Here is a 20,297-nt window from a genome sequence, read left to right on the forward strand (position 1 = left end):
GCATGAGTGAAACGACGGAAACGCACATGGAGCCAGCAAATTCGCCTGGATTCTAACCCCTGAACGAACTACCAGTGTTCAGAGTTTACCGCTCAGCCGCTGGAGGCTCGACATACGGTGTATTTAATTATGGCAAGGCACACTAGGGATACCTGCCTAAGGGGAGGGATGCCTTTCGTGGAGGACTTTCTAAGGGAAACTGGCTCGTATACACGTTACACATGGGGAAAACCACGAAAACACCCATGCAGCCAGCCCGTTCGCGGGATTCAAACCTCGGACCGAACTACCAGTGTTCAGCGACTTTACGCTCGGCCGCTGGTGGGCGGAGACCCGACATACATATCAAAAGTTACACGGATAAAAACCTCGCAAACCCTCCTAATGCAGCTGTCTCTCCGGTGGAATGAAATAATCAAATTTACATTTTCCCTGAAATAGGCATTTTTTCAATATTTGCAGCAGTAGTTACTCATACTAATAAATGATACTAATAGAAAACTATTCAATACAAAACACTAAAATAGTTCAGCACAGTACAAAAATGGGAATCACACATTATTAAATAATTAAAAATTTCATATAAACAAATATAAGCAAATTACAAATCGCTGATGCAATGGATTGAATAATTTTATACCAATTTCTCTATACTAACAGTAACTTTAATTTAGCACGTTAAAATTCGCTATAACGCCTTTATGTAAACTACTCAAGAACTCTATTATCGTCCTCACACAGCTCGATAACATATATTTATATATTCAAAATATTTACATATTCACACTATTTTTTCACTGTAATAATCAAATTTACATAGAAATTCTCTGAAATATGCAGTTTTGAAATATTTGCAACAATAACTAGCCAAACCAATGGAAAATGATTCAGTCCTAAATACTAAAGCAGTTGAGCATAGTACAAAAAAATAGGAATGACACATTACTAATTAATATCTGAAACAAATATATACAAGTTACAAATCACGAATGCAATGGATTCAGTAATTAACACACCAATTTCATGAAATTAACAGTGATTTTAACCTAGCACTTTAAAATTTCATTTCACTATAATGCCTTTATGCAGACTACTCAAGAACTCTACTATCGTCCTCACGCAACCCGATAACAGTATAAATATTTACATATTAACACAAAAGATAGAGCTCATATACAAACCAAGTATGTTATGGCAAAGTACCCGAAGGATATCTGCCTCAGCCAACTTGTTCGCCTGCGATTGAACCTAGCGTACAGCGGTTTTCAATTCGGTCCCTAGTAGGAGCAAATTTTCAAGATAAACTGGCTCGTACTCACGTTACATATGAAGAAAAGCCACGAAAACTGTCATGCAGCCCAATCATTTTTATGAATTTGAAACTTCGGTCAAATTACCAATGTTTAATGACTTCACCGCTTGATCGCTGGTGAACGCACATCTCTTGAAATTAGTTTTATGAGATGCTGTGTGTTGAACAATATATTAAAGAAGATAGAAGGTACAATATTAGTAAACGCAAAAGTGCGCTGAATATAGATTTACATATCTGGTAAATGAATTACACTGGTGTGCAAAAATTAAGGACGAGACGGTTTTTTCAATATAACTTTGTACAAAAGCTTTCCAAATCAACACATTTAATACCGTAAGATCCCCAATACGTAAGGACATGAGTAATGTAAGCAACACTTACTAAAAGAAAAATCAGAGGGATAAAAAGAAGCTTTATTGAAAAAGTAGCATGGAGCGCAATGCGACTGAAGGCCGAAACATCCCTGTGATGGGTGTCCAGCAAGAAACATCCGGTCTTTAATAGGGGATATGATCTCCCCTGACTGCTAGGCAGGTTTCACAGCGTCTGCCCATGCTGAGAATGAGGGTGTCAATGAGTTGTTGAGGCATTGCTGCCCATTCGTCTTGCAGCGCCAATCGAAGCTCCGGAATCGTTACTGGTGGTAAGGTACGAGATGCCAAGCGTCTGCGTAGAAAATCCCATACATGCTCGAAGGGATTGAGATTCGGAGATCGTGCCGGCCAATCCATACGTTCAATATCCTCACTCTCTAAGAGCTGTTCGGCAGCTACTGTGCGATGACATGGTGCATTGTCGTCCATGAAAAGGAACTGCGGACCCATAGCGCCTCTAAAAAGACGCACATATGGAAGAAGAATCTCGTTACAATAACGGGCCCCTTGACTGAACCTGCGTCGAAGATGTGAAGGTCTGTACGACTACCAAGCATGATGCCTCCCCAAACGAGAACACCGCCACCTCCGTACCTGTCCCTTTCAATGATGTTCGATGGATGATTGCGGCTTCCCCGCTCGGTCCAGGTGAGTATGCGATGAGAATCGCTACTCAGACTGAATCTGCTCTCATCTGTAAAGAGTACTCGTCCCCATTCATTGTCTCTCCAATTCCGGTTTTCCCGGCACCACAGAGAACGCCTTCTCCGATGGGCAGGCGTTAGAGGTACACACCGTACAGGGCGTTGTGCAAACAGACCACCACCGTGCAGTCTTCTGGCCACGGTAAAACGCGATATCGGTCGTCCAGTCGCCTGTGTCGTGTGTCTAGCGATTTCTCCCGCTGTCTGCCGCCTGTTTCTTCTGGCCTGTAAGGCAATATACCGGTCATCTGCGGGTGTGGTTCCTCGTGGACGACCACTACTAAACCCCCGGATAGCTGTTCCTGTAGTTTGAAATTGTCTCCAAAGTCGTGAAACGATGCTGTGAGCAATTACGAACTCTGCAGCCACACGTGTCACACTGTGGCCTTCCTCCAACTTCCCAATTATTCGACCTCGGGTAAAAGCATCCAGATGTCGTCTAACAGATTGATTATTCGCCATTTCTCGCTGAGGCAGCAACTTGGTGTGATTTTAACTGCTATACGGCGTGCAATCTCTATCTGATCTTACACCGACAACATGCTTTATACTACTCAGACACTTCCCCATTACGTCTACCTGCATATCTGCGCATGTGCTACCGTACATCACCTTAATCTCCTGATTGGTCTTTCTGTCCGCTCTGCCGCTTCGTTCAACTGATATGCTAATTTTTCGACTTCGTCCTTAATTTTTGCACACCAGTGTATATTTATCTCTATGCAATCATGAAACATTATATCACAAAAATATAAAGGAAGAAGAAAATGTAATCAAAATATTAGGAGCATTTGCTATTATTTCCGGTATGGCTGGAAATTTTTATAAAAATTGTAAATGAGCTATAATATTAATCACGTTAACTTGTATTATAAATAGCGACAGTTAGAGATATTATTAGCATAACTCAGCGTCATCTCCCTTAAAAAATAGTTTTATTGAAACCTAAACCTAAACTGAAAAATAAGATGCATACTAACAATTCATCAACACGAAAACGTTAGAAACATATTCTGTTAACTAGAGTTAAGATGCAGAACTTTCTAAAAATTATCATTTAAATACAAATTGGATGAATACAATACAACAGTATACAAATTCTAATGTATAGCAAAAAAAAATATATAATGCAAGTTTAAAAAGAAATGGGTGAACAGGACATTAAAAATTTTAAGCGATGAATAGAAGGAAGTTAGAAATTTTTTGTATAATTATGAAGATGTTTCATATGTTCATGATGATTAATTAAACGTGTATGTGTTTAATTAAATTAAATGTGTTTCATTGCATATCGGTGAGAGAAGTATTGGAAAACAAAATAAATTTTTTAACATTTCTTATATGTCTTAAAATATGGAGTCTGTAAGAAAGTTAAGTAACTTCAAGTTCAGTGATTAAAAATTGGAAAAGTAAATAACGGCTTAATATGACATATATTATAACAATATTTGTATGAATTAAGAACCGTTTAACAAGCCGAATTTGGGGATTCAATGAAAAGAATTTTGAAATTAGATTAGAACTATTTACCTAAAATGTTGAATTTGAAATTTAAGATCTAAGAAAATTAATAATTATTTATCTAAACAAAAAAAATTTAAACTGCGATACAAATTAATATTACTCCCGTAGTATCTTCTCTTAAATCCGATATTTGTTAGGTTGATTTAATATATACAGTATATATATATATATATATCAATTTCTTGTAGGTTCATTAATTTATCTGGTTTACATACGTCAAAACTGATATATTAAACATTACCTCCAAAGTGAAGTTAAAAGTGGACAAGTAATGTTAAAACTAAATAGGAGAAAATTCAAATTAAACTATGTTATTACACTTCTGAAAATTACATCAGTAAATATGGATGGTAATTTTAAGAAACACGATAACTCAGTTTAATTTCAATTTTTTCCTATTTAGTTTTTGACATTAATTGACCACTTTTAATTTCAAAAATTGGGAGATAATATTTTAGTACATTAACTATCGCTTTGAAAGGTTTTAACTACTTAAGTCCCAAATTTCTTCTTTACATAATAATTGTCAAAAATAACATATAGCAGCTAAATGTTGCAACTTGAAAATTTTTTAATTCCTGTGGAGTATAAACAAGTTCCGACTCATCATTCTTTATTATAAAAATATAATATGAGTATAAAAGAAAGTAATTCGTCCGTAATTCATAGTTTCTTCTTTGTGTGTCACCCTTTGTACATTAAAGTGAGGGACTGAAAAGTTGACCATTGTTAGTTGTCGAGGAGAATTGCATGGAGGTAGGAAATAACCTCCTTTCTTACCTCCTTAGAGAATTGAGGAGGGCTTCAATTAATTCCGCGAAGTTGGTATACGATAGGGCAAGACATTTTGAAGTGAGCTTGCATAAAAGGGGCAATAATACCTTTTGGGAAGGCAAGCGAACGGCAGTAAAAAATCAAATGAGGTTGGTCAAAACCCCCTCATGGATCATGGAGGTAGGAAGTAAGATGGAGTAGCCCTAAACAGGTTTCTCCCGTACCCTGCTCTGAAGCACCGGCGATCCCTACGTGGTGACCAAAACATTAGGTCATTTACTATTGAGTTCAATGGGATTTGACGCGTTCGGATGTAAATATTTTGTAATTACGTCGTAAATATACATATAAATGTATATATTTTCTTTTTCTACAACACTTCAGAGTCCTAAGTATATGAAAACAACATATTTTTAAACAACATTTCATTCTGAATGGAATTAACTTTCGCAGAACAGTTTTCTCAGAATGGTTTAATTTGAATGAAATATTTTCACAAGTTTTCGTTAATTACATTAGAAAAAAAAAAAATTAAGGTAATTCGATTTTATTCGGTTAAGGTACAAAAATTAAGATAAAAGTTTATTGTATTATTAATATTAAAATTATGCATTATTTCTTTTCTATTTATAGAGCTTCATCCTAAAATACTGAAAAAATAATATGACATGATTTTTTGGCTTCTGAGGCATCGTTTAAATCGAAAAAAATAAGTCAATTTATAATTAATGCTCTATTCGGTTCATTTTAAATTAGATAATTATTAGAAATTAGCGAAATACATTAAATAGTACTTAACTTTCTCTGAACATTTCTGAAAGGGAATAAAATAAGGATTTTTTTTAAAGTATTGTTTAAAACTTGTAACTGAGTTATTATAAAATGTAAGGGGAATAATTCTTTTAATTATACTTATCAGATTTTTTTTACCATTAATTTTAACAATACATATTCCAAAACCCTTTATTACTTTCTTAAGTGCGCATCTCATAGCATTTGCTTTACAATGCCTTTTAACGGATTGCTTTCCAGTACGAACAATTCTTTCTTAAATAGTTTTATAACGTATTTGTCAACAGGATTTCAATTTATGTTTGCAATTCAATATTAAGGTAATTATATATTTAAATAACATTTATAATCATTATAAATTAGATACATTTAATAATTAGATTTCTTCAGAGTTGTTTATAAATGAATAAATTCTTCATTTCAAGTAAATTTATAAATAATTTAATGAATATTTATGTATTTTGTTAAAGGCAGATACATGCTTTTTGCAAGCACATTCATAAATACCCATACATATTTCATATTTTTCATTTCCGGCATGTGCAAATCCTTAATTTCTGTGCATTCACTATATTTTATTTTTAATTAACCCAAATAAGTAAAACTTGTAAGCCCAAAGGGATTTTTTTTTTCAGATATATAAAATTAAAATGATGAGTTTAAAATGAGCAGCAGTAAAGCTTCTCCTCTAAAAAATTTTAAAAGGTACATGTTACAATGAAAAAAATTTATTTTATTTAAAACATTTTGACGTTTGGAACATAAAAGTAGCGAATACTCTATCAAGAGTATCGAAAGACGAATTTAAAGGTACCGTAAGGTATTTTTCATTCTTTAAGCATAACTTTTTCTTAAAATTTATATTTTTGTAGTTCAACAGCTTAGAATTTTATAAAACAAAGTCATAATCAAAATCGCTGTTGTTAGTTATCGAAAAATAACCATGATGTGATTTTTGCGTAAATGTCACTAAACTGTACAAATTGCTATTATCTATCACACTATGTTTCTTTCATGTGAAAGTGTCCCTTTTTCGATTTGTATGGAACTGTCGTGTGTCGAAATACTATCAGAACACTGTCAAGCGAGCTTCTGAATGTAAACAAAGAACACCCCATCTGGTGACCGAAGCTTCGAAGCAGTGCTTCACTTTCTAGTGCAGGTTGGCCACTCCTTCCTTTCTTACCTCCATGCTCTAGATCTATTATATTTAGGCTGTGTTGAGTTGGCAGAGGCGCGAGCCTCGAGGACACGGTCGTCTGACCTTGTCAGTGACGCCTGGAGTTCCTCGATTGTCCTCTTTTTGATCTTATTTTTACAGTCGTATTCGGATGTACTTAGCTTTCTTTTAACTGTTTATTTCATTAAAATGTTTCTTAGTAATTAATTATAAATATTCTTAAAAGTGGTCTTTAAAATTACTAATATTGTATCAAAAATTAGACAATATTCCAAATACGATCCAGTAACACGCTTGAATTTGCCGCCCGCAGAAGTTGCCGCCCGGGGCGTAGACCCCGGCTTGCCCCCCCTCAAGATCCAGGACTGCCTGTATATAGAGGAGCAAAAAAACAGTTGTTCATTTATATTTGTATGTAACCACATTAATTGCATAAGAAATGAGGAATTCTTATTATTTTATTTCAATTTTTGCCCATTCAAAGCTCAACAAGTCGTTAAGACCGGTGATTACTGGCTATTCGACCTGGATTCGATCCCAGGCGAACGATCTGTATCATAGTTGGTTTTGGTGATTTTCCCGGATGTGTAATGTGAATACAACACACTTTCCTTTAGAAAGTCCTCCAGGAAGACCCCTCCCACCAGCGGCCGAGCGGTAAAGCTGCTGTACACTGGTAGTTCGGTCCGAGGTTCGAATCCTGCGAACGGGCTGGCTGCATGGGCGTTTTCGTGGTTTTTTTCCATGTGTAACGTGTATACGAGCCAGTTTCCCTTAGAAAGTCCTCCACGAAGGCATTCCTCCCCTTAGGCAGATAGCCCTCGAGGCTTTGCCATAATCACACACACACACACACACACACACACACACACACACACACACACACACACACACCAAGAAGACCGTTTTATAAGTCCGTCCAAGAAGACCCTTTGCTATCCAAGAAGACGCCTTCCCTTTTATAGATAGCTATTCCGTACTTTGCCTTATTCCAATAACCATTTAATTCCTTCTATTCAAAACTTGTTTCACTTTCAAAACGATGTAAATATAGACTTGGAGGTCTTAGAAAATGTAGTTATGGCTTTTTAACTTTTTTGAATTCTAATATTCTGTTCCTACTACTGTCAAGCTTGGCCACCTGTGCACAATACCATAATCTTGTAGTGGAATAAATTAGGTTATTAATTATGCAAAAGTTATTTGAATATGACAAAGCGCACGAAGGTCATCTGCCAAAAGATAAGGATGCTTTTTGTGGAGCACTTTTTAAGTAGAAATTAGCTCATATTCACGTTACAACATGGTAAAAATTACAAAAAACACTCGTGCAACCAGCCTGCTTGAATTAAAACCCGGATCAAACCATCAGTATTCTGTAGCCTTTAACCTCTAAACAACTGGTGAGGAAATAAAGCTAAGAAGTCGAAGGTCTTCTGTCTGTGTCTAAGAAGAAATTTTTCATGGAAGACACTAAGTGAAACTGGTTAGTTTGATCTTGGCACACATACATAAAAGTCTAAAAACACATTGGCGATCAGCGGTAAATCGAATTGAAGGCAGTACTAAAAATCATCTAAAAGAGCGACAAATGTGAATTTCATTCAGATTTCAAAGCCAGTTTTTGTGAGCCTTATTCAAATATATACACTCAGGGTTCAAAAAGGCCATAGGGCGACGTAAAGTCTGCCAGGAGGGTCGGGTTGCGTCCCTCATATTATATCATATCATACACTGAGGGTAAATGAAACTAGCAAATGAGGAAGGAGGCACTGGGCACAAATGAAATTCAAGACACATAAAGATTCGTATGAAAGATACACAATATCGCATAAACAAATGAGCGGAACAATTAGTGAAGAACTTATGGGCCTTATTCCAGTCCTTTTTATTAGGGATTTGCACCACCACGTGCTGCGATGCAGAACGCAGCACAGTCCAGCATTGGGTCCAACAGACGCATGGTGTTCTGTTACAAATGGAGCCACACTTGTTGTACGGCGAGTTCTAAATCTTGGATATTGGTGCGTGGCGACAAGTCACGTTTTATCTGCTCCCAGGCACGCTGGATAGGTACAAGATCGAGGAGGCGGAAGTGCCTGTCCGAGATGTACGCAATCTTGAACAGCCCGTACCGAATACAAGCGAGCATAATTATGCTGTAATAATGCCCCAGGAAAGCCGGCTAGGAATGAGAGCATATGTGGCCGTATAATATTGTCCACAAGCCGCTGAGCTTGAGTGTGTCTTAACGAATCACTAATAGAGCAGTCTGGCTATTATAGTATATGGCTTCTCAGCCAAAATGCGTAGGCTCATCAATGGCCAAATAGTTAATACAACAGAACACCGTTACTTCAGCCGAGAATGGAATCCAGGCGAACGAACTGGTTGCATAGGCACTTTTCTGAACTTCCCTCTGTGTAACATGGGTACGAACCAGATTCCATTTGAAAGTCTTCCACGAAGTCCGCCTTTCCATGGCATATAGCCCCTGCATGCTTTGCTATAACTGAAATCAATCAGTAATCGGGAAAATCTTTTTAAAAAATATACTGTGGTACTGAAGTTTAACAGTTAGCTAGGTTCAGCAATATCTCAATTACCTGTGGTACTACGGAGGTGCTGGCCTAGCTTCTGCCTGTACCTGTGGTACTGATCTTATTCTCTGTATCTTTTCTTCAGTTTATATTTTTTAGAACCCCACCAGTGGCTGAGTGGTTAAAAACGTTGAATACTGGTAATTCGATCCGGCTTGGGCTGGATCTCAGAGGAGTGGGCTGGCTGCATGGTTGGTTTTCATGGTTTTCCTCATGTGTGATGTGAATACGACCCAGTTTTCTTCAGATAGTTCTTCACGAAGGCATCCCTCTTCTTAGGCATATAGACCTCGTGGCTTTGTCGCATTCATATAATCTAATTTAACCTACATTGATTAAAAGCATAGTTTTACGTTTTCAAAGTTAAACCTTGACTCTTATATTTTATTCTAAAATCACTAGTTTAGATTTTAAAAGTTTTTAAACCTTTTGTGCATCGAAATTCTTTATATATAATCTATTTTCATTAATCGGCATATAACATTCTCAGATCACTGTAGAGTCAAAAAAATAGTATGATATTTTTTCAAATACATTACACTCCAGAAGTTAAGAAGTAAATAGTGTTGAGGGTAGGAGTATTAAAGAAAACAAAATATAAAAATATGAATATTGGCACAAGTGGTAGACAATGCAGGACTTATTATGTATGACCAAGACTGCACATCTTATACTCGTAGGAAGAACATAAAACATGATTATCGGAAAACACATGGTTATTGAAATGCGAAACAAATGCTTTTTTGTTATACTAAGTAAGTAATACAGAATGTGCCCTCTTCTGGACTGAGTGTAGACTAACACCTCTTCACTATGCTTTTCATTAAATACTTCTTCAGGGAGTAAAGATAACGCATACAATAATCCCTTTCCTCCCGATGCAGTTCATTTTAGGACATTGAAAGCAGAGACAAGCAGGTCTGTGTCTTCCGATGGACTCCCGCAAATGCTCGATCAGATTAGATCTGGTGATAGTGTTGGCTACTCCTTGCTAATGAAGGGACTGTTCGACTATATGTGCTGCATGAGGGCAGGCGTTATCATCCATTAAAACAAAGAAATCGCTAATTTCAGCAGCATGTGTTCTTAAAGATCGAGGATGTCGTCTTTATACATCTGAACTGTAAGAGGCTCCGCAGGAAAATGCTGCAGGCCTGTGTGACCGCCGAAAGTGATATATTAGATACAGGATACTGCTCTCTGGTAAGTCTCCCATTCAGTAGTGTTCGACTGGCTGCATCATCTTCCTTGCTTTCTTCAGATCATAACTCGACGTGAGTCACACTGTAGAGAATATCTTGATTCATCTATAGAGAATACCACTGAGCGCCGCTGCTTTCTGTTCTAGATGATGTGCACTCTAGTTCTTTATAGCATTTGTTTACTATGTTTAGAAGAATGAGTGAAATACAAACATCCTTTGTTCTGGCAAATAGTCCATACCTTTGGAGCCTTCCCCCTTATAGTAGAATCAGTTGTTTTTCTTCTTTTGTCCGTAAAATGATTTGTAACATGGTAAGATACTGTCATGTTTCATAATCTTTTATACGAAGGAGTCAGAAGTCCTCGGAAAAAATTCTCACTTATTAACGGCATAGAATTGTTTATCTCGACTTGTACATTCGCTCAGTAGCCTATGGACGACACTAAAACTGACGTTTAGACGTCTTGCTACTCCATCATGTGACAGGCCGATTTCATCAGACTAACTATTCGCCGTCCTAGAAGAATCTGACAAACAGTTTCTCATGAGCCTTGTTTATTATATTTCATACAGAAAGTTAAAAAAAAAACTCAAATGTTTTTCCAAAATTACTCTGTGCATTCATGATACATTGTCACACATTCCTACATTTAGATTTAAGTACCATCATTTCCTAAGAAAATTGTAATACTTTTCCTTGTTATTGCTATATATATACTTGTTATTGCTTTTAACATTCATCCTTTTTACAAACTTTGTCTGAAATCTTTATAATTTATTTTTTCAATATGGTAGCGGAAAAAAACTAACTTGTGGAAGGCTGTGTACTTCTATGTTGGGTGGCTAGAGCAGTAAATTAATCTCATCCGTTATTCTAGCAGATATATTGTTAGGAATGCTTTCATTATTTTTCAGAAGGGAAGCAATTGTAGAAACCGATACATAACTTAAAAAATAAAGAAACCATTTTCTTTATTTTTTAAGTTATGTATTGGTTTTTTTCAAAGGCATCTTTTTCCACGTTAACCAAGCCCTTAATTTAATATATCAGTTGTTGTGTATTTTAGAATGTCCTCCAATGCCCAATGCCTCCAATGCTCCAAGCTTTATTTAACTGTGTAGTTTGCTCTTTTCATACTTTTTTTTTTCATGTGTGGGAAACTGACGAAAGCTTAGAAAGTGAAATATATTATTTTTAAAAGTTCTATAATGACATTATCGTGTTTGCTTTAAATTTTTATCCTCCCAGTGATTATTATTTTTGCAGTATCCCCCTCAGTGTTGTAAGTAATGTTGCTTTTGCATGCAGGTTTATTCATCTCTGACGTGATAGACTCGAAGATATCCCCAACAACCACCATAGAATCTCCTCCTGAGAAACCTCCTCGTTCATTTGAGTATGAACACTCGCAAGAAAATGTATTATTATTTGAAAATCAGAATGAAGTTGCAGATCCAGAAGCAGCAAAAGAGACTGATTCTAACATAAGGGCTAGAAAATTACTGGAGAAGCAGATGGAGAACACGTCTGACGATATTTTACCAAAAATAAGCCCATGGAACGGCATAGATCCTGAACCAACTATACCTGCACGTGTAGATAAGTCTCGACCTCTTGGAACTGTGCCACAGTATGATCATTCTGAAACATCAACATTTAGAGAACGCCAATCATCTGATGAAGGTCATTGTACTATAGGCTATCGTTCGCGTTCCACTAGCAGTGAAGTTATTGACGACGGTGAAAACCTTGTTCCCGTGCCTTTACCTAGAAAACGGCCTACTCCGTTAAAAAAGCAAGAAGCTGTTCCAGAATCCAAACCTGTTGACAATCAACAATCTTCCGTTGAGACGACAGATAGTGGTGTCTGTAGTCCAGGATTAAAATCCGAAGGTGCTATAGACGCTAATGCTCCCACGTCTCCTGCAGCGCTAACGCGATTATCGTCAACGGAACATGAAGCTGATATTTCTTCCAACCGTCCACCTGCCTTTGCTCAATGTTTAGCTAGTGAATCTAGTATGAGCGAAACAGACGATGAACATCGCCTACCTACCAAGAGCTCGACTGTTTTATTCAGAAAAGTTACATTAAAGAAAAAGAAACCTATGCCTGACCCCAAATCCGTTGAAGAAAAGTACTCTGCGACATCTGCAGGTAATTTTTATACATTTTTTGCATTTTAGTTTGTAAGATCAAACAATTTTCCGTGTTTACTTTTGTATTAGAAGTCACTACGTAACGTTATTTAACGTTGTAATCATATGCTATGGCGTTAATTATATTTTGTATAATGCTGTATTAATTTTATAAAAAATATGAAATATTTTCGCTATAGTTTTCAGGTGCAAATTCTAACTTATACGTATGTTACTTGCAGTCTGCAAGGCTGTAGAGTGATTAGGTTTTTTTGAAGTAGGAAGACGTGAAAAATGTGCAGTGCCGTCGTCAGGATTCGAATCCTGGACCTCTCGAATACGCGTTGAGTATGCTTCCAACTACACCACGAAGACATGCGGAAAAGAAGGAGAAAATACTGTTGCGTTTTTCTTTTCTTCTGCCTTCACGTTCGTACGGGGTTCGTGAGGATTTGGAGTGAATAATCATGACACTTGATGATGAAGTATCGAAACACACTTTATTTACCAGTATCAATCAGGACAGCTCCAAAACACTTTTACAGTCGTCGAAGATCTACAATAAACACGCTGGAACAATCAGCGACACAGCCTTTACGCTATCAGGCAATAACAGTATCTAAAAAGAGTGTATATATACTTAAATTTGAAAAAAATATGTAATAAGGACTTGAAAAACATTTCCTGTGCGTAATGCTGCAAAGATATAATTCGTAAATATCTATTAAGTTAAAATCAAAACTAAACAGGCAAAGGAAAACAAACTAGAACTCGATTTTTAGTTTTAATTTGAAGAAAAAAAAAAAAAAAAAAAGAAATTGCAATTTTGCTCAGTTTATTATTTTCTTATTTGTTTTCTTTTGCTTGTTTAATTTTAACTTATATGTGTTATATACATTTCGATTTAAAGAAAATAACTTAAAAAACGCTGAAAATTATATGCGCGTTATTTTTAATTAAGTGGTTGCCCCTATAACTACTGTAACTTTGCCGTCATTCAGAAATTGTGATTTCAGATTTTATGCTGCATGAAGTTTGCATATTGTAGGACCTCCAAACTTCACTTTGAGAGCATTCTCTGGATGATGTCGACGTCAAGTAAGTGATGCGTGTCTGGTTAAAAGCACAACCAAAAACAGAAATCAAGAAACTAGTGCAACCGTTTGAGAAGTTTGTTGAGAATGAAGATGATTTTCTTTTCCCACATTTTTTAACTCCAAATACTCTGTCTTAATAAACCCAGCCCAACTTATATTATATTCCGTATATCTATTATTAAGTATAGAGTATACATGAACAATAAAACTCACTCGGAAATTTTACTGACTTGCGTTTTTATGTATGATGTTTTCATGGAATTTTTAAGGTAGATTTTCATTTTCATTGTAAATGCTCACCAACCGACTGTGTAGAACTGCTATTTAGTTAGCTTTTTAATTAAGTACGTAGATAAGACCGCTATTTAGACTGGTAGTTTTGATCCCGGCGAACAGGTTGGCTGCATAGGCTCATGATATATTTTAAATCTGTAGTGTAAATACGAATCAGTTTCCTTTATAAAGCTTGACTCCGACGTATTTTTCAGTTATGGCCCATAATTTTCAAGGTACCGCTGAAATCTCAAAGTCACATAATTTTCAAGGTACCGCTGAAATCTCAAAGTCACACTCTATTGTTGCTGTTAAAGTCGAAATCAGTCAAGAATCCCAAACGGAAGTGCATACGCTGGTTTGAAAGTAGAAATGCTACATATATACACCTTTTTATTCAGCTAGATAAAAATTTTGACTGTTTGTTTCGCAATAACCATCGGTCATTCCTAAGGTTTCAGTTTCATTAACCAACTTGCGTATATTTAAGTATTATTCCAGATATAGAAAAATCTTCTGGAAATTTAATGTATTAATTCTTCAGAATTAAATTTAAATTGAAATGGCATTTATAAAGCTAAACTGCTGTTTGCTTGGTTGGTTTTTGAATATGGCTGAACGCAGGAGGTCTGTCTGCGTGAGGAATGCGATATCTTCGTGAAAAACTTCCTAAAGGAAACGTACTCGTTCTTAAGTTCTATTGTTTGTATTAATTTTATAGTTCTCTGAAAAAGTATGAAAATATCAACGCTTGTGTCTTGTTTTGTTTTGTTTTGAATTTTGAATGAGGAAATGGTTAGAAATGGTTAGGAAATGAGAGAAATGGTTAGAAATGGTTAGGAAATGAGAGAAATGGTTAGAAACTACTTCATCTGCTCCATGTGGTTAAGTATGGGCACGGAACTCCCCTTCCCTCTCGAATAACGCTTGAATAGCAGCAGAAAATGTTATCTCTTATAGTAAAATCGCAGAAATATGGTACTAGTTCGACCCGGATTCAAATCCCAACGAATAGGTTTCGTGTTTTTTCCTGTATATAATGCGAATACGACCCGGTTGCTCTTAAAAAGATTTCCCGAAGGCATCCTTTCCTCTAAGCGCATAGCCTTCGCTTTCTTTGCTATAATCCAATGCATTCCAATCTTATGAGCAGTCTCCTAAGTTGGGACGCAGGGTGACACTATGGGCAGATTTAATATTAAAGATCAAACCAGAAAAAAATTTAACTATTTGTTTCGCAATGACTGTTGGTCATTCTTAAAATTTTATTTAATATCTTTTTGATAAGTATTTGAGAACAATTATTTGATATCTGAGATGTTGGAGAATTAGCTTTAGCTTGTGGGCAAAATTAAAAAATAAGTGTCGCGCGTTGGCATCCATGAGTCATTTCTGTTAGGATTTGTGTTTCTGTACGAGAGTACGAGATACTTAAAAAAAAAAAAAAAAAAAAAAAAAAAAAAAAAAAAAAAAAAAGAAAAAAATTATTTTTAATTCATTAACATCGAATACAGGGATGAATTGCTGATTTGTTGTCATAAAGTGTAAGCCAAAATTATCATTCCCTTTTTTTGTTGGTATACAGTGAGAAATATTTTTCGGAAATTTTTTTGTTATTTTGCTTTTGAAAATAAAGAAAGAAAAAGTAAAGGAAAAATGCATTAAAAATAAACATTGCTTTTATTAGGAGATGTACAGCTGTTTGGGTAAAATTACAGAGTAAAGAAAAATTTAGAAGCCTCTAATCTATGCAACAGAATTCCGAAATTTGAATTTAAAATTATTTTTATTTCTTTCAAGACTTATTCTTCTTTCCTGTTTGTGATAGATCGTTTTCTTTCAAGAATGAAACTGCTTATTGACGCTATATTTCAACTTTCGTTTTTCCTGCCACCTTCAGACTTTCAAAAGGAACCAGGAACATCAATCAGGAATTTCAAAACTTAGAAATTTTGTCCAAATTTCTTTATACTTAACATTTTCACGCGAATTTCAAGTATATTTGAATATTTGTCTCGTCATTTCAGCAGAATAATTAACACAGTATTGAAAGGCAAATTTACTCAGAATTTATCTTATGTCACCCCCTATTATTTCGTAATTGGATGTAGAAGTGAAAGAATATTAATAAACATTTTCATAATGGCTTAATATAAATAAATTGTATTTAATATTTTTTTTTCATTTGATAAACGAGTTACCAGTTGGTATGGTAAACGAGTGACTTGTTACCAGTCAACAATGTGTTAAACGTTATCATGTTTAATCAGAAAGGAAGTATATGATCGAAGACGAAGGACCTGTCGTATTACATCCGTTAATTATAAATTTCGTGCTTGGAAACTGTAATCCATACTTTTGAGTTAACTGATGAAAAATCAAAGCTTTTCCCCTTCTTCATGTCATAATATGCTGAGTTCCTTTACATTATTGGTATTATTCAATTATGGCAAAGCACACGAGGGCTATCTGCCTAAAGGGAGGGATGCCTTCGTGGAGGACTTTCTAAGGGAAACTGGCTCGTATACACGTTACACATGGGGAAAACCACGAAAACGCCCATGCAGCCAGCCCGTTCTCTGGATTCGAACCTCTCCTTTACATTAAGTACTAAGGGAAGTAATATTTTTATTTTTATTTATTTATTTTTTTTTAATTTTTATGCAGCATTAGTAATAAAGAGATTGCTAATTTTATGAGTCCAGATTTTTATTCAACTTTGTTATTTGGTTTATACTTCTATAAAGAATCAATGTCAGTGATCTGTTAGTTTGTAGGAATGTACCTTATTTTTTATTTATCATGAATGTCTTTTTCCCTTTCTGGCTTTTCAATATTCGTAATGAATTGCTTCTATTTCATCATTAGCTAACTGGCAGGTTTTATATATTGTGATTTTCATTTGATTTAATGTTTAATAATGACTTGAAGCTTTGTCCATTTTCATGCAGACTAAAGAGAAGTGCAACAGAAAATGATACTTGCCTGCATGCTTTTCATTGGAATAATAAACATAAGTCTAATCTTTGGAATATGGTAACAGGTTGTTTGGCGACATTTTGGTAAGGCGATAAAGGTTACTAGCTAGGACTTTAGCAGTGTACATGGATAAAGCCAAGAGCGTGCGCAATGCCATTTTTGTGCAGTTTTGGTATGTTTTTTAAGTGAAAATAGGTCGACGTGTACATGGTTACCGCAATTCTTAAGAACGCGGCAAGCAGTTTGCGATTCTGCACTTTCTTCCAATTTCGCACCTAATCTTCGTCATGATTAAGCACTTTTGTTCCATAAAAGTTCTAGCATAAGCGTAATTCGGCTAGCAGATTGTTGGGAAAAAAAAAAAAAAAAAAAAAAAAAAAAAAAAACACGTGTCTTTACTTCGTGAAAATAAAATGGCGTCCAAACAAAAACTAGCAGGTTGCTGTAGCAGGGTTGGTCGCCAAAAAATCGCCAAGTTACCATAATCCAAAGATTAACCAAACATAATTCACGACTTGTGAGTGTCTTTCTTAAATCTTAATTTTTTACTGAACAACCGATTTTTGCTTTTTTTCTTTCGTTAGTAAAGTGTATTCTTCATTTTAAATAATTTTATGTAAGACTGATATTCATTTGATGGTAGTCTATTTTCTCCGCAGTTTATAGTATATAGGGTAGTACATATACACATATAAGATACTCCATAGCGTACAATAAGGCTTTCTCCTCATAGGCACATAGATTTAGTGCGCTTTTTCATAACTGAATGATTTGATGATTTGAACGCATTGCTGATGCCTTCAATATATTCATTATGTTCACTATCAGTAATTTCCAAAACCTTTATCATAACCGTGTTGCCTGGTGCAAGGAGTTTTTAAAACAACCATAACTTCTTTATCTAATTTCTGAATGAACGAAGCTATATTCAGTTGTAAGATTATTATATCGATATTTATGTAAATAAAATATTTTGAATCGTTTGGTGCATTATTCAATAAATAGTAAAGCTTTAATTTCCATATTTTTTCCCAAGAAATAGGGGGAGGAAAAGTGCAAAAAATGATAGAAAATAACATAAGTCTTCTTATTTAAAACATGTTTTAGATCAAATTGTGGAAAAGCGGTAAAACTGTTGAACAGTAGTAGTCCGACCCTACTTCAAATGCCTGCGAATGGGCTGGCTGCATGGGAATTTTGTGCTTTTCCTTATATGTAATACGGATACGAGTCATTTTCCCTAAAAAAAGTCCTCCGTAAAAACATCCCTTCTCTTAGGCTCGTAGCCCTCGCGTGCTTTGCCGTAATTTAAATAATCATGAAATATGTTTAGTAGTTTAACCCTTGTTATACTGAAGGAATCCCATATTAAATGGGCCTTTCATTAATTCTGAATTTGCTTTGGTTTATTTTATCATGGCAAAATGATTGGCTATCTGCCTGAGGAGAAGGATACTTCCGTGGGAAACTTTCTAAGAGAAACTGTCTTATAGTCACTTTGCAGATGGAAAAAACCACAAAAACGCTCTTGTAGCCACTCCATTCGACTGGATTCGAGTCCTGGACGCACTACCAGTGTTCCAACGACTTTACCGCTCAGCGACTGGTCTGCCCTGCACCAGTTCCCAATACTTGTTAAAACGAGACCGTATTTTAGGAATTATGCGTTATACGGAGGAGCTTTGTAATTGCGGAAGCAATTGCAATAAATTTAGTTTTTAAATTAAACACCTTTCTGTTTAATTTCATTTATTCCATCACCGGTCACTTTTGTAGCATAAGGTCAGGCAATTCTTACTTTAAAAATGAATTCTCTGTATAATGTGTAAAAACTAACTTTTAATGCTCAGTGGATGGCTTCTAATTTTCAGGTGATAAAAGGCCATAAAAGACTATGACAACTTAGATCTTTGTACCTCGCGATTTTATTTTAGTAGGTTACTTGAAAGAGAGATTGCAGGAATGGTTAGATTAGGTTTGGTTATTTGAATATGACAAAGCACTCAAGGGAGCTACCTGCCTAAGTGAGGAGATGTCTTTGTGGAGGACCTTCTAAGGAAAGGTGCTGGTATTCATATTACACGTGGAGAAAACCACGAAAATCAACTATACAGCCATCCCGTTATCCTGGATTCGAACTCGAGTTGACCTACCAGCATTCAACTGTCTTAACTACTCGGCCACTGGTAGGCGAATTACAGGAATATTTTGACAATTGAGGAGGCTTTTTGAACAATAATTCGCGGATGATTTTCGTAATCCGTTCTTTCAGGTATCCTGTCAGAATGAAATCACGGAATGTTAGAAATGGAATGCAAGGTTTGTGCAATTCAGGAAATTCCGTGTTCACGGTGGGTGCTATTCAGTATGCTTAGCAGCTTCTCTCCTTTTTTTTTTTTTTTTTTCTGCTTTTAAAATTTCGTGAACGAATACAGGAAGATAATTTTTGATATTAGATCAGTGGCGCTGCTAGTGGGGGCAATCCGCCCTGGACACGTTTTTGGACCCTGCATTTTTTACAGCAGGCATACGGACATAATTATACGGTATTAATTATGAATCGTCGGTATAAAAAGATGGTTTTTACGCTAGACATAGTGTTTAAAAAGATCACAGCGTGATTTCAACAGGTCATATCCTTGCGATGCCTTCATTATTCAATTGTTTAACTCCGGAATGGAAAATGCGAATGCATACTAAAGTACAATCCCGATGACATTAATTAGGAAAAATTAATCATTCCTTGTTGAAAGTATAATAATTTGGAATTTTTACCCTTCTTCTGTAATTGCTAATTAAGGCGAAACAGATAAGTGGAAATTAGTCCTCTTGAAATTTTGCAGTTTATTTTAATTTCCAGAATGCAGTTCCAGATATTGTTATATTACTGCGAATTTCCTCACAATTGCTGTTATTAATTTTGAGTAGTTTTTCTAATTAAAAATCGATTATGATGCATTAAGGCCTACAAATTAGTACCTTGCATTTAAAAATACAATTTACGTCACGGAGAGTAAGTTATTTAACGTATTTTATGAAACTCATTTATTTGGCTTAGACACGGAGGACGTGACAGAATGTTGACAGAACTTTCAACCAAATTCAAGAACGTTACGCTTAATGGTATTGAACTTTACATCCACCTTCATGAACCCTACCAGAATAAAACGAAATGGTATTAAAAAGGGCATTGTTCATTGTTGTAAAACTTCTGATTTTTTTCTGAATTTAATTCCTGTTCTCCGGTAGATCTCATTGATTTCCAGTCTCAGCCAGATAGATAATATAAATTTATTACGGGGTGTCAAGATCATCTCACTAGTTATTTAACGTATTTTGAAT

At 35.5% G+C, this 20,297-nt stretch overlaps 1 protein-coding gene across 6 annotated transcripts in view; it reads left to right on the forward strand.

Annotated features, from left to right (window-relative positions):
• LOC118192392 (uncharacterized) overlaps nucleotides 1-20,297 on the forward strand; it is a 307,764-nt gene that overhangs the window by 173,727 nt on the left and 113,740 nt on the right. For all 6 annotated transcript variants that reach the window (XM_085807708.1, XM_085807706.1, XM_085807711.1 and 3 more), the window contains one exon: nucleotides 11,777-12,625. In XM_085807708.1, coding sequence (XP_085663834.1) covers nucleotides 11,777-12,625 — 849 coding nt within the window. The remainder of the gene's footprint in view (nucleotides 1-11,776; nucleotides 12,626-20,297) is intronic.

The sequence above is a fragment of the Stegodyphus dumicola genome, chromosome X1 (genome assembly GCF_044657685.1).
Source record: "Stegodyphus dumicola isolate Sdum_Otavi_A_Nest chromosome X1, ASM4465768v1".
NCBI classification, from domain to species: Eukaryota; Metazoa; Arthropoda; class Arachnida; order Araneae; family Eresidae; genus Stegodyphus; species Stegodyphus dumicola.